This window comes from Marmota marmota, unplaced genomic scaffold (genome assembly GCF_001458135.2).
Source record: "Marmota marmota marmota unplaced genomic scaffold, marMar, whole genome shotgun sequence".
In the NCBI taxonomy this organism is placed as follows: Eukaryota; Metazoa; Chordata; class Mammalia; order Rodentia; family Sciuridae; genus Marmota; species Marmota marmota.
Genome location: NW_025999913.1, coordinates 18,828,380 through 18,841,721, shown reverse-complemented (window position 1 = coordinate 18,841,721; position 13,342 = coordinate 18,828,380). Strand labels below are relative to the sequence as shown.

Sequence of the window (13,342 nt, the reverse complement as noted above, 5' to 3'; positions counted from 1 at the left end):
GAGTGTATAGGAGGAGGAGGAGAGAGAGAGAGAGAGAGAGAGAGAAGGGAGAGGGAAGGAAAGGGGGAGGAAGGCTCTCTCTGGTAAGACGACATGTGGTCCCAGTGGAGCCGGAGGCTGAGCAGGTTGATAGGCAGGGGCAGGGGCCTTCCAGGCAGATCTGGTCAGGTGAGCCCCCTTTTGCCAGGGCAGAGGGAGGAACACAAGTGGGAAGGAGAAGTTCAGGAGGGCATGGGGAGAAGAAAAGGCTTTTAGAGGAAGTGAATTTTTACATTTTCAGTCCTTTCCTTGTATGGTCCATCAAATGACCTAGAAAACTTGAAGTTTGATGGAGGGATCTCTGTTTACCGTGGCGGAGACTAATTCTGAAATGAGTCATTTTTTATTCTGTGGTCACTTTTACCTCATTTTCTTCCATAGGCAGTTTTTTCAAAGTGAGTATAATTAGCAGTGGTTTCCAAGGGGCAGATGAGACATCTCCACATTCGATGTCATTGCAAAGCACATGGCTTCTAGGACAGAGTGAAGATGCCCTTTGTTTAACATTTTTAAAATTTGCTCTAATTAGTTATACATGACAGTAGAAGGCAGTAGGATACATCATACATAAAGGGAGTATGATTCCTCGTTCTTCTGGTTTAGGTGATGTAGAACCCTACCGGCTGTGTAGACATATGTGTACACAACATAATAATGTCCAATTCATCTACTATCTCTCCTACCCCCTACTCCTCCCTTCTCTTCACTCCCCTCTACCTAATCTGAACTAACTCCATTCTTCCTGAGCTCCTATGCCCCAATTATGGATCAATATCTGCATATCAGAGAAAACATTCAGTCTTTGGTTTTTTTGGAATTGGCTTATTTCACTTAGTTTGATATTCTCCAGCTCCATCCATTTACCTGCCAATGCCATAATTTAATTTTTCTTTAAGGCTGAGTAATATTCCATTGTGTATATGTACCACAGTTTCTTTATCCATTCATCTACTGAAGGGTACCTAGGTTGGTTCCATAGCTTAGCTATTGTGAGTTGAGCTGCTATAAACGTTGATGTGGCTGCATCACTGTGGTATGCTGATTTTAAGTCCTTTTGGAATAAACCATGGAGTGGGATAGCTGGGTCAGATGTAGGTTCCATTCCAAGTTTTCTGAGGAATCTCCACACTGCTTTCCAGAGTGGTTGCACCAATTGCAGTCCCACCAGCAATGTATGATTTTTTTCCACATTCTCACCAACATTTATTGTTGCTTACATTTTTGATAATTGCCATTCTGACTTAGAGTAGTTTTGATTTATATTTCTCTAATTGCAAGAGATGCTGAACATTTTTCATATATTTGTTGATCATATTTCTTCTTCTGTGAAGTGTCTGTTCAGTTTCTTAGCCAATTTATTGATTGGATTTTATTTATTTATTTATTTATTGGCATTAAGTTTTTTTTTTTTTTGAGTTCTTTATATATCCTGGAGATTAGTGCTCTATGATAACGATTTTTCTCCCATTCTGTAATCTTTCTCCTCTCATTATTGATTGTTCCTTTGCTGAGAGAAGCTTTTTAGTTTGAATCCATCTTGTTTGTTTATTCTTTTTTTTTTCAAGAGAGAGAGAGAGAGAGAGAGAGAGAATTTTTTTTAATATTTATTTTTTTTTAGTTATCGGCGGACACAACATCTTGTTTGTATGTGGTGCTGAGGATCGAACCCGGGCCGCACGCATGCCAGGCGAGCGTGCTACCGCTTGAGCCACATCCCCAGCCCATATTTATTCTTGATTTTACTTCTTGTGCTTTAGGAGTCTTGTTTAGGAAGCCAGGTCCTAGGCTGACATGGTGAAGATCTGGGCCTGTTCTTTCTTCTGTTAGATACAGGGTCTCTGGTCTAGTGTCTGAGTCTTTGATTCACTTTGAGTTGGTTTTGTCAGGGTGAGAGAGAGGGGGTTCATTTCATTTTGTTGAATGTGGATTTCCAGTTTTCCAGCACTGTTGGTCGCTGTCTTTTGGAGATGCCCTTGACAGGGACTGCCTTGGTGGCAGACAACATATGCCTCAAATAGCAATTGGTACAATTGCAGTGTTTATTAGGGTCAATTATCCTGGTATCCTTGGAAGTAGCAAAGGTTAAAGATAAGAACATCAAAGAGGGGGAGCAGGTGCCTTGCTGGAGGTCACCCACTGTGAAGTGGGGAAGTGAGAGTTCTGCGGGGGACACCTGTGTCCAGCTCACGCCCACCACACCACAGGGAGACCATCCAGGGTGCTCTTCCTCCCTCCCGCAGAGCCTCCCGTAGGTCTCGCAGGGATCTCAGACTAGTTCCGACTGTATTACCCTCCTGCTGCATCCTGAGGTGCCGTTTTGACTTCCTGCAATAGAAACCCAATCCCGGGTCCTGACCCTACGGGGGCCTGCTTCTCACATCACAGCAACTCGGAGAGCAAAGTGCCGTGGTTCCATGGCTCCATCCAGGAGCCTGCTCGCCTCCTCTCTGCTTTGTCTCTTAGTAAGTGGCTCTTTTCCTCAGGGTCTCATGACGGCTCCTGTCCCTAAGGAATAGCAACCATGTCCAAATAAGAGGGGAAAGTGGAAGGCCACTAGGGCAGGTCCCTGGATCCTTCCTCTTGGTCAGGGAAGGAGCAGTGTTCCCGCAAATCCTGCTGCAGACATCCACGCACATCCCGCCGGCCAGAGCTGTGCTCAGAATGTGTAGGAGCTTTGTCTAGGAGCCCCCAGGACCACAGGCATGCCTGAGTGGCCCGCCTCAGCGACACACACCTCCTGGGGAAACAGAGGCTGCAGGAAGGAGGAGGAGGACAGTGGGTCCTGAGCAGGCTGCCACCAGGGTCCCCACAGTGCCTTCACAGCCTCACTGATTCCTCCTGGCTCCAAGATAAAACCTAAACCACTGGGCATGGCACGTGGGGTCCTTCAGGCTCTGACTGGTCCAGTCCCCATCGGCCATTGACTCGCCAGGCTGTCACTTACCGGGCACTTTGTGAACAGCGAACTCTCCACACCCGGCACCCGTACATGCTGGGGCCCATCCCCCTGCCTGCATCACCAGGGTTCTCTGGTCCCCAGACACCCCACCTTCCCGGGCTGGCTGGGGTTACTTATTGTGTGAAACGGGCTTGGCCCTTACCAGAAGGCGCTTCTCGGCACCGAGCCCATCCCTCTCCCTCACTCACTGCGGTGAAGTGGTGCATGTCCAGCGCCGCAGGCCTCTGAGTTCTGGGCTGTAAAGTGAGTCGGAGGTAGACTTGTTTTAATTTTCCTTTGATTTTTTTTCTACTCTGTGTACTTGAACCACAGGTTGCTATTTCAGTAATACTTTTTAAGCCATTTTTTGTTAATAATCCAAATTTATTTCCCTTTGGTTCCAGTTGTTGAAATGGATGAAAACAGTGGACTTTTACTTCTAGAACTAAATCCTCCTAACCCCTGGGATTCAGATCCCAGGGCCCCTGAAGATTTGGCTTTTGGGGAAGTGCAGGTAAGAAAACAGTAAAATTTTAATATTCTTAGAAATAAAACAAAAATATCCTTCATATATATTCAGGGAAAAACAATACAAAACTTTAGAACAGATCCTAAAGGAGAACCATACAAAACTACTAGAGGAAGTTCAGAAATTAGCTGGATGTCAAATCCTCATCAGACAGAATGGTGTTTTAGTCTGTTTTCTGTCACTGTAACAAAATATGTGAGGCTGGGTAATTTATAAAGAAAAGAGACTGACCCATAGTTCTGGCAGTTCAAGAGCCTGAAGCTGGCATCTGCTCAGCTCTGGTGAGGGCTTCCTGGTTGGATGGCATCCCAATGGCAGGAGCCCGTGCAAGAGTGGCAAGAAGCACCTTTGTGAAAGGTGCCAGTCCACCTGTGACAACTTGTCCCCTAGGCAGTTGGGCTGATCCTGCATCAGTCTAGGGTGAGGCCTCCCACTAGGCTCTGCCTCTTAGCATCCCCCCACCTTTTACCGGCCATGATGGCATGGGGCTGGTCATACAGGAGACTGTGGGGGACAAGCCACATCCAAGCCCCAGCAAGGGACAGTGGTATATTTCTACATCTTGCCCTAATATCTTTCAAAACCTCCTTATCTATTTTTCCAGACTTAGAAGTTGGGATTTTTCAGAGGAAACATTAGTTTGGGAGAGACAATCTTAAATTCATTTCTCTGTGTGTTTGGAAACGTGGGCATGTTTGAGCAGTTACTTCTTCAGGAAAAACAAGGGAAGGCACCCCAGATGGGCAGAATTTGAGCTAATTTGGCCCCGACCTCTCCTGCCCTGCTCCATTGGCTTTGGTGCTGGGGCTCTTGCTACCTTATCTTTCTCAGGCCAGGCGGGGGCAGGATCAGGAGGAATGGGGTTGGAATTCCCCAGTCTGTGCTGGTCTGTGTAAGCCACTGTGTCTCCCAGGACCTGCATCCTGCAGGCTGAGCTGGCGGGTGATGGGAAGAGAAGGCCACGCAGGCCTCTTGACGGACATGGCGGGTCCATCCAGGCTGCTCCGCTGTGCCAACCCGCACCCGCACCCTCCTCGGCGTCATTCACTCATGTCCCTGTTCACAGCCACTCTCATGCTTAGATCCCCAATGCTGGCCACAGCACCTTGCAGACTGTGCTGTGAAGGACGAGTCACAAAAGATATTCATGGTGCAGGTCACACATAAATGCCAGATTTAGATAGAGTGAGCTTGGGTAAATCAATTGGTTTGACACCTAAAACCCAACACGAGAGCGTCTGCTCTGATAGAGTCAGGGCTGTGCTGGGAGTTTGTTCATTTCAGGCACCTGCTGAGCCGCAGTTGAGCCCAAGATCTTGCCTAACCTTGCTTAGGAACAAAACTCTCCGACCCGAGTTGTCAGCGAGCCAGGAGAAGCTTTCTGTTTACTTTTGCTGCCCAGTACTGACTCAATCACAGGAATCTCACTCTGCCCACAGGTAACGTATCTCACGCATGCCTGCATGGACCTCAAGTTGGGAGACAAGAGGATGGTGTTTGACCCTTGGCTAATGGGTCCTGCCTTTGCCCGGGGATGGTGGCTGCTGCATGAGCCTCCCTCAGACTGGCTGGAGAGGCTGTGCCGAGCAGACCTGATTTACATCAGCCACATGCACTCAGACCACCTGAGGTAAGGAGCCCTGGCACCACCTCGGAGGCCAGTAACGCTGCGATACGAGCAGGACGGTCCTCCAATTCTCCTGCAGTGACCACTCGCTCCGAAGCACTTCATTTGGAATGAAGAGAAGAGCACTAACAAAGACGGATGTGTGCATGCACTTTGCAGTTTCAATGTAACAAGGGCTTCCACGCTTTGTGCCAGTGGAAATGAGGAAGCTCTGTCAGGGGGACAGGGTTCACAGTCCCCTCACGTGCCACCCTTAGACTAGGCGGTGCAAGTTTAGGCTGAAGGTCAGCAGGATTGAGCTTTGGGGTTTTGTTTCCTCAGCTCAGCATTTATAACAGGAATCAGCCTCTGTTTCATTTTTTTTTTAAATATAAAGAGCCAGTGTAAATATTTTAGGCTCCGAAAGCCATGTAATCAGCATTGTGACCGAGTCAACATTACCACTATCATTCAAAAGCAGCCACAGATAGTCCTGAAAGGAAATGACTCTCCCAATAAAACTTCAGGGATGATGATATTTTCATATCACATAATTTTTATGAATCATATATTATTATTGTCTGTTTGATTTTCTTTACGATCATCTAAAAGGAGAACACAACTGACTTCAGCTTGCAAAGTCACACAAAAGCAGAGAGCAGGCCAGGCTTGGCTCCCGCCACTGGCTTGCCAGGCCTGGTCTACAGCCCCTAGAGCTCCTGCAGGACTCAGGAGCCCGAGTCAAACCCAGGCCACACTTTGCTGAAACCAGAGGAACTGGACACTGGTGATCCCGAAGAAGCATCCCTTACCCAGGCCGTCAGAGGAGAGAGGAGGGAGAAGCCACTCGTATTTGTGAATGAGCTGTATCAGAGGAGGGAGGACCTTCTCCCGCCCCTCAGCTGAACTGCAGGGTGGTGCTTGATTACCTGGTTTGCAAGCGTCATCACCTTTCCTCAGTTGCCATCATCCACACAGAGCCGTGGCCGCAGGGTTCTTCTGAGGCAGCTTCGCCTTCTCCTACGTGACAGAGTCACATAAATGCCATGGTTAGGGTTAATAGATTGGCTGTTGGTTGACTGGCTCCTTGCTGGTCTATTCTAAAGCACACGGGAACTATGGGGCATGGATATGCTTTTGTTTTTATTTTCTAAAGGCAGTAGTTTAATTTTTTTTAATTAACTGACTTAGTAACAGAGTACCTGCAACATGCTCCTTAACTGACCACAGCCCACTGCAGTGTGGTGGTACCACCGTCCAAAAAGTCCACTAATCGACCATCTGATTGCTTTGTCTCACACAAGCCCTTGGAACCAACTTTGCACAACTTTAGGCTTATGAGACCCTGGGTTCTTGTGCTGCACAGTGACTTGAAGTGTGTGGTACAACTTTGTATGGTTGGTCATGGCACCATGATAACAGTATCATGATAACGAGGCAATTGTTTTATGGTGTCTGCTATAAAATGTAATTGCCTAAAGTTCAAATGAGAACACTCTCTGGGAATGCACTGAGTTTTAGGGGCATGGGTAAGAATTTTGAATGTCATCTAGTCAGTCTATTCTTTAGCCACTGGCTGAAACCTTTTTAGGTTAGCTTCAGAGGCTTGTGTGGCACAGTTGTCATGCACCAAGACACTAGGTTCCACTGTAGTGCCCGACACCTGTGCGGTGTGTTGCCAAGAACCGATCACTGGAAAGTTGCTGAAGCTTGTGACTTTTACTCCCTGGAGTCATTTCTTTGGTTGACCATTTTCAACTCTTTCTTAGTCGAACAATAAGTGTTGAGTTCATTTGCTCCCAGTCATACCATCTGATCTTTATTTATTGAATAGGACCTCCCTGAATCACAAAAACAAGGGAAATGGTCAATGTATTCTAGCGGATAACCTTTATTCAAAGAAAGCTAGGCAATTCTTCCCCACCGGACCTATTTTAACAGTGTTGGAATGCGAACATTGTCAGTACAGTTGATAAATCCCATATGTGGACTTTGCTCATACTTTTCTTATGATTACATATTTTATTTCACCTGACATTACATTCTGTGTGTGAGTCTGATTCTTAAACTGGAGAGGACATTCTTGAAAGTTAGACCTGCCTTCTAAAAGAAGCACCAGGTTCAGAATCAGAAAATCCAGATGTGAGTGCCAACGTACTATTTGTGAGTTGTACATTTCTGAAGATGTTTTCTCGTCTACAAACAACCTCAGAACTCTTTGTGAGAATCAAATAAAGTGTGAAGAAGAGCCTAGAACTCGTGCACATTTGAAATACAGTAGGCAACTGGCCGTTCATCATTCGTCCTCGCCATACCCCACAATGGCACACACAACCTTGGCACATAACGACCCTCTACAGAGCTACCGTGTGGTGCGTGCACGCTCTGAGGAGAAAGCACAATCTCCTAGAGACTCTCCTTATCACTTCAATCAGCCTGGAGCAGAGATGCTCCTCTGGTCTCTGTTGAGGGTCTGATTTTCAATTCCTTGCTCTTCGGTCAACGTGTTGGTCTCAGGAACAGACAGTCTCTTATCCTAGACAACCCTATTTTTCCATCTTTCACCTTTCCCACTCTCTGACCCTAGTTACCCGACACTACAGAAGCTTTCCCAGAGACGACCGGATGTTCCCATTTATGTTGGCGACACGGAAAGACCAGTGTTTTGGAATCTGAAACACAGCGGTGTCCAGTTGACTAACATCAACGTGGTGCCATTTGGAGCATGGCAGCAGGTCAGGGATCAGTTCCCTTCTGTACTTTCCACCTGTGCTTTCTGAGGTTGACTTTAGATGAGGTGACTAAGAGAAAAGGCCATGTTGTTTGGACCTGTGCTGGGTAAATACTGCCTTCATTTAAGCTTCAAATGTTGCACAGTTAAGTAAAAGAGGATTAAAAGACGATTTATCTCCACTAACAACAGTAACCCTATAAGACAGGGTAATAAATCCCATTCCAAATAAGGGGCTTTTAAAAAATTGTCTGAAAGGTTTTTTAAAAAGGTCTGGTTAACCAGTGTTTCCAGAAGTGACAACCTTATCAAATACTGGATTAAAGCCCAAACTGATATACACAGTTGTTGGTTTTATTGTTAAATTCCAGGTAGACAAAAATCTTCGATTCATGATCTTGATGGATGGCGTTCATCCTGAGATGGACACTTGCATTATTGTGGAGTACAAAGGTACTTTCTCCTCCTTAGCAACAATGAAAAATGAAAAAATACTCTGGGTAGGAGTGATGGTGGTAGCCACCTGCAGCTTCATCCTGTTCTCATCTTCTCTGTATCTTCATTTTCAGAGGATCGAGTACATTGTATCCTTGTCTTAGTAAGACGAGTAGCCATTCCTATGTTCTTTTCAGAGAAAAAAATTACCAATAATCTAATGTACATATGAGAGGGGTGAAGATTTTTTCTACTGGGCAATCAATATTTTATATTTTATAGTAATTCTTATATTTTATAGTAATTTTATATTTTATATTTATAGTAATTTTTTCAAAAATATCTTTTGTGAATAAATGTCTTTAGTTACTTTCATCTCAAAATTTCATTAGGAAATCCAATCATACACTTTGGACTTTCTTATGAGAACATGGTCCTCCTGCCTTGATAATGACTTAAGTTTGAACTTTGCATAGAATTTGCAAAAGATAGAAGGATTCGTGATGATCGGGTCTTTCTTCCTTCTTTGCATCCTTTCGGCTTAATGTCTGGAGAGAGTTGGTTGAGACGGGTGATATATCTGCGACCCAGAGTGGAATCAATCTAATTATCTTCCTGAGACACCAGAATCTACCCGATCAAATGCAGTGATTCACTTGAAAATTTAGAGTATGCTACTGAAGTCTTTATATTTTGCAAGTTTCTTCTTTTTTTCCTTGAATGTAACCAATTCTATAGTAAAATAAGTCAGATTGTAGAGCGTACCTAGAAGACTGCTGGCGTGGGAACTCTAGCTGTGCTGTTTGAGATTCCACCTGAACATGTGTTCTCTTTCCACAGGTCACAAGATACTCAACACCGTGGACTGCACCAGACCCAATGGGGGAAGGCTGCCCGTGAACGCTGCTCTGATGATGAGTGATTTTGCTGGAGGAGCATCAGGCTTTCCAATGACCTTCAGCGGTGGAAAATTCACTGGTAATATTTTGTATCAGTGAGATACCAAACATCAGGCATGGCCCTTTGCTCAGTGATGTGAGAATAAGTACAAAGATAATGGAGATGTGCTTCCTCCCTGCAAGAAATTTGCAGCCTTCCAGGGAAACCAGACTTACAGCCACATATGTTGCAAACTGATGCTCCCAGCTCAGAATCTGATGATGGTACATGAAAGGAACACCAAGATCAGATGCAGGACAGGGAAGAGCTAAGAGAAAGATTGAACGGGGTTTCTGGAACCCAGCAGAATGGAGAAGGTGTGAGACTGGTGCCCAGGCTTAAATGCCCTTGGAATATGATCCAAAACAGCTCAGGTGGCATGTCCTGTTGTTCCTGTGTAAACTCAGCAGGGAGGGGCATGGACAGAAGGAGCCCTCTAAATTGTGGGATCCCAGATAGGAGCCCTTTTACTCAGAGCACTGCAAGAACAGAGCATGGCTTAGCAGGAGGAAAATGTGTAAGTGGTATATTTCTTTCATTAGGTATCCTCGACCTCAGCATCTGAGTGCTCACTACTTCTGATTAGTGGATCACCATGTTAGTAACGATCCCTGTCTGACAATGTGGCAGGAAATGCCCTCCTTGCAGAATGAAGTAGCCTCTCCCGCGCCCCTGCTTCCTTCTGCAGTCGGCTTCACAGCCTCCAGGATCAGGGAAGACAGGGAGGCTTCTGGCCCTGGGAACTCACAGTGTGCTAGGGAGGCACTCATTCCGGGTTAACCAGCACCGTGCCTGTCTGTGTGAGTGTGTGTGCAGGCATCAGCATCCGGGAGGAGCTGGAAGAGCCAGAAATGCTATCAGTGCCTGTATCTGGGTTATGGGTAGCTGCTGTTTTTCTTATGTTCTTATCTTTATCAAATGTCATGGCAATAATGATAGTAACGGCTCTCTGACCCTAATAACGATAGTAACGGCTCTCTGACCCTAATAATGATAGTAACGGCTCTCTGACCCTTGGCCCTGCACACTCTGGTCCTGCCTAATCCCCAGCTCACTCTCCCGCCCGTCTCCCGATGCCTGCTCTCTCCCAGCCGCCCTGCCTTCTGTTCCTCACCCTCGGCTTTCCAAATGTCCTCCTGCCAGGGCTTTGCATTGGCTCTTTCCCCTGCCTGGGGTCCTCCTTCCCACAAACTGTGTGACTGCCATCTTTTTGTCCAAGTCTCAATGGCCATTGGTTCCCTGACCACCCTGCCTAAAGACCCTCCTTCCCACCCACTTGCCCCAGACATCCTCTGTCCTCTGGCCCAGTTTTAATTTCTTCCTAGCACCTAACTCTCTGTGAAGACTTTTCTTATTTGCTTCTCTCACTAGAGCAAATGCTCCCGAGAGCAGGCACCTGCCTGGTCCTGTTCACTATTGTATTCCCAGTGCCTACAACCACTTCTGGCCCATAGTAGGTGCACAACAGATATTGATTGAGAGAATGGATTGGTGAATGACAATCTTGTGAAGTAGACATCAGGATTCCGGTTACAGAGGAAGAAGCCTACGTTGAGAAAATAGATAGTTTAACCCAATATTGCACAACCAGTATATGGTGGGGCAGGACCTTGATCCTAAATCTGATTCAACATTTATACTCTTAATTGCTTGCATTGTAAAGTCATGATAAATAGGCTTTATAATACTTTTATTATACTTTTAAAATACACTAAAAGTATGGTAATAATCATTTATGTGTTAGTAAAGTTAGAATTAAGTGCCTTTAAAATGTGCTCACACGCAAGGTGTGACTATACATGCTGACCTATGTATTTAGCTAGGGTCCAAAAAATTACCCCTATCAAGGAGAAGACCCAGTGCCTCAAAGCTTTATTCTGCTCTAGTTGTCAATCTTCCTTCTGAACAAGCTCCAGCTTACCAGATCATCCACTTTTCTGTGGTTTCTGAACAGAGGAGACTCTAACCCAAATACTGTCATTGCAGAGGAGTGGAAAGCCCAGTTCATTAAGACAGAGAGGAAGAAGCTGCTGAACTACAAGGCTCAGCTGGTGAAGGACCTGCAGCCCCGAATCTATTGTCCCTTCGCTGGGTATTTTGTGGAGTCCCACCCATCAGACAAGTATGGCTGGACACTTCGTACGGTTTTTACACACAAGTTCATGCATGCTGGAGGGGGTGACTGTGCTGGAATGCAATGGGAAGGGGAGAGAGGAGGGGAGGGGAGGAGCCCTGAGCTGGTTAAACAGCTGCCAGAGAAAAGGGAGCACGAGGCAGAAGACACCCAAGTAAGCTCAGAGAGGGATCCTCAGAGATCCCCAAGGGAAGAGCAAGGCATTTATTGAGGGCATGCCAAGAAGTGAACAGGGGGCTGTTAGCCAAGCCATCTAAATTAGCCCCCTGATGACCCTGTGAAGAAGGTGGCATGTGCCTGTTCTGCAGATCAGGAGTCTGAACAGAGGCAAGGGACGTGCCCCAGCCACCCTGTTGGAGAGTGGCACTGAGCAGCACACCCTGGTTTGCCTGGCTCCAGAACCTTCTCTGTGTCCCCTGCACCTCAGAATAGAATTGTGTCGTGAGGCTACGTTCTCATATCCTGGGATGTGATGTGATTTCTCTTGAGGCAACATAAATTCTTCAAATGCTTTGAACATCACCAATTTATGGAAAGATTGAATTTTCCAATCTCGTGCATTTTGTCAAAGCACATTGGTTAAGTCAGGGAAGACCTACACTGTTGATTCAATTCGGGATTCCTGACGCAAAAGAAATGCTTGGCAAATACTCAGGAATCAAAGACAAAACCAGGCAGTGTGGTTACATTTTCTCATCATGGAACAGCTTGATTTGAAGGTGTGGTGAGAGGCAAGGATTCTTTGTGACTGGTTCTGTAAGGATAGTGCTAGTTTCCTAGGGCTGCTGTTTAAAACTTGCCACGTACTGTAGGGCAGCTTAGGACACCACCAGCAAGTGGTCTCACGGATATAGAGCTGAGACTCTGAAGTCCAGGTGCGGTGGTCAGGCCTCTGCGGTTGCTGGGGAGGAGCTGCTCCAGGCTTCCCCACGCTGTCTGCAGGTGGCCTTGCCTGCGCATATCTGTGCCATCAGGGCACCAGTTGTGCTGGATCAAGGTCTACTCATGGCCTCATCTTACCTTGACCACCTCTGTGGAGTTTCTACCTCTCTGGAAGGGTCACTTCTGAGGGACTGGGGGTTAGCACACCAACGAATCTGTTTGGAGGGGAACCCAATTCAACCCATAACGAGTTTTTGTGTTAAAATGGAAATGTTTCATGACACAAATCAATATTATAGCTGTACATATTTTTCTAAATTAAATATGCAGATAGTTTTATTTTAATTGGACAGCATTTACAGTTCACTGAAAAATTGCAAGTAGAATTTGAAGAATGTTATGTTGTATTTAGAGTTGCTTAATGATTTATGAATGATTTATGAAGTCAGTATTAATATTAACAAGTTGCTACAAAAGTTTGTGAACTCCCTAAACTTGGATAGATATATTTGGTGGTGTTGTTCTTTTTTTTTTTTTTCACATCTCTGGTTGTATACAAAGTTTATTCACACTAATTCGTGTCTTTTTACCTGTACTTTGGATAATAATGATTGATCCTCACATTCTACCATCATTAATAACCCATGCCCCCCTCCCTTCCCCTCCAAATCCTCTGCCCTATCTAGAGTTCATTTAGTCTTCCCATGCTCCCTCTCCCTATCCCATGTTCATCTATTTATTCCTCCTATGCTCCCTCTCCCTATCCCACTATAAATCAGCCTCCTTATATCAGAGGAAACATTTGGCATTTGGTTTTGGGGGGATTGGCTAACTTCACTTAGTATTATCTTCTCTTTTTTTTTTTTTCTGAGCAATTTAGCAATTTTTTTTTTTTTGAATTTTTATTGTGGTTTGTTCAAAACATTTACAAATTTCTTGACATATCATATTCCACACTTTGATTTCAAGTGGGTTACTGAACTCCCAACCCTTCACCCCATACACAGATTGCAGAATCACATCAGTTACATCATCCATTGATTTCACAAATTGCCATCCTAGTGTCTGTTGTGCTCCGCTGCCTTTCCCATCCTCCACCCTCCCCCTCC

At 45.5% G+C, this 13,342-nt stretch overlaps 1 protein-coding gene across 10 annotated transcripts in view; it reads left to right on the top strand.

Moving 5' to 3' along the window:
• Positions 1-13,342, top strand: part of LOC107149301 (cytidine monophosphate-N-acetylneuraminic acid hydroxylase) — a 78,827-nt gene that overhangs the window by 38,111 nt on the left and 27,374 nt on the right. For 9 of the 10 annotated variants that reach the window (XR_007346284.1, XM_015494085.2, XM_015494084.2 and 6 more), the window contains 6 exons: positions 3,382-3,491; positions 4,946-5,136; positions 7,700-7,847; positions 8,215-8,296; positions 9,119-9,256; positions 11,204-11,339. Coding sequence is in view for 9 of the 10 variants with exons in the window: in XM_015494085.2 (XP_015349571.1) it covers positions 3,382-3,491; positions 4,946-5,136; positions 7,700-7,847; positions 8,215-8,296; positions 9,119-9,256; positions 11,204-11,339 (805 nt within the window). In the remaining variant the exon portion in view is untranslated. Of the gene's footprint in view, positions 1-1,754; positions 2,502-3,381; positions 3,492-4,945; positions 5,137-7,699; positions 7,848-8,214; positions 8,297-9,118; positions 9,257-11,203; positions 11,340-13,342 lie in introns of those variants that run through there. The other variant, XM_048799878.1, reaches the window with a different exon arrangement.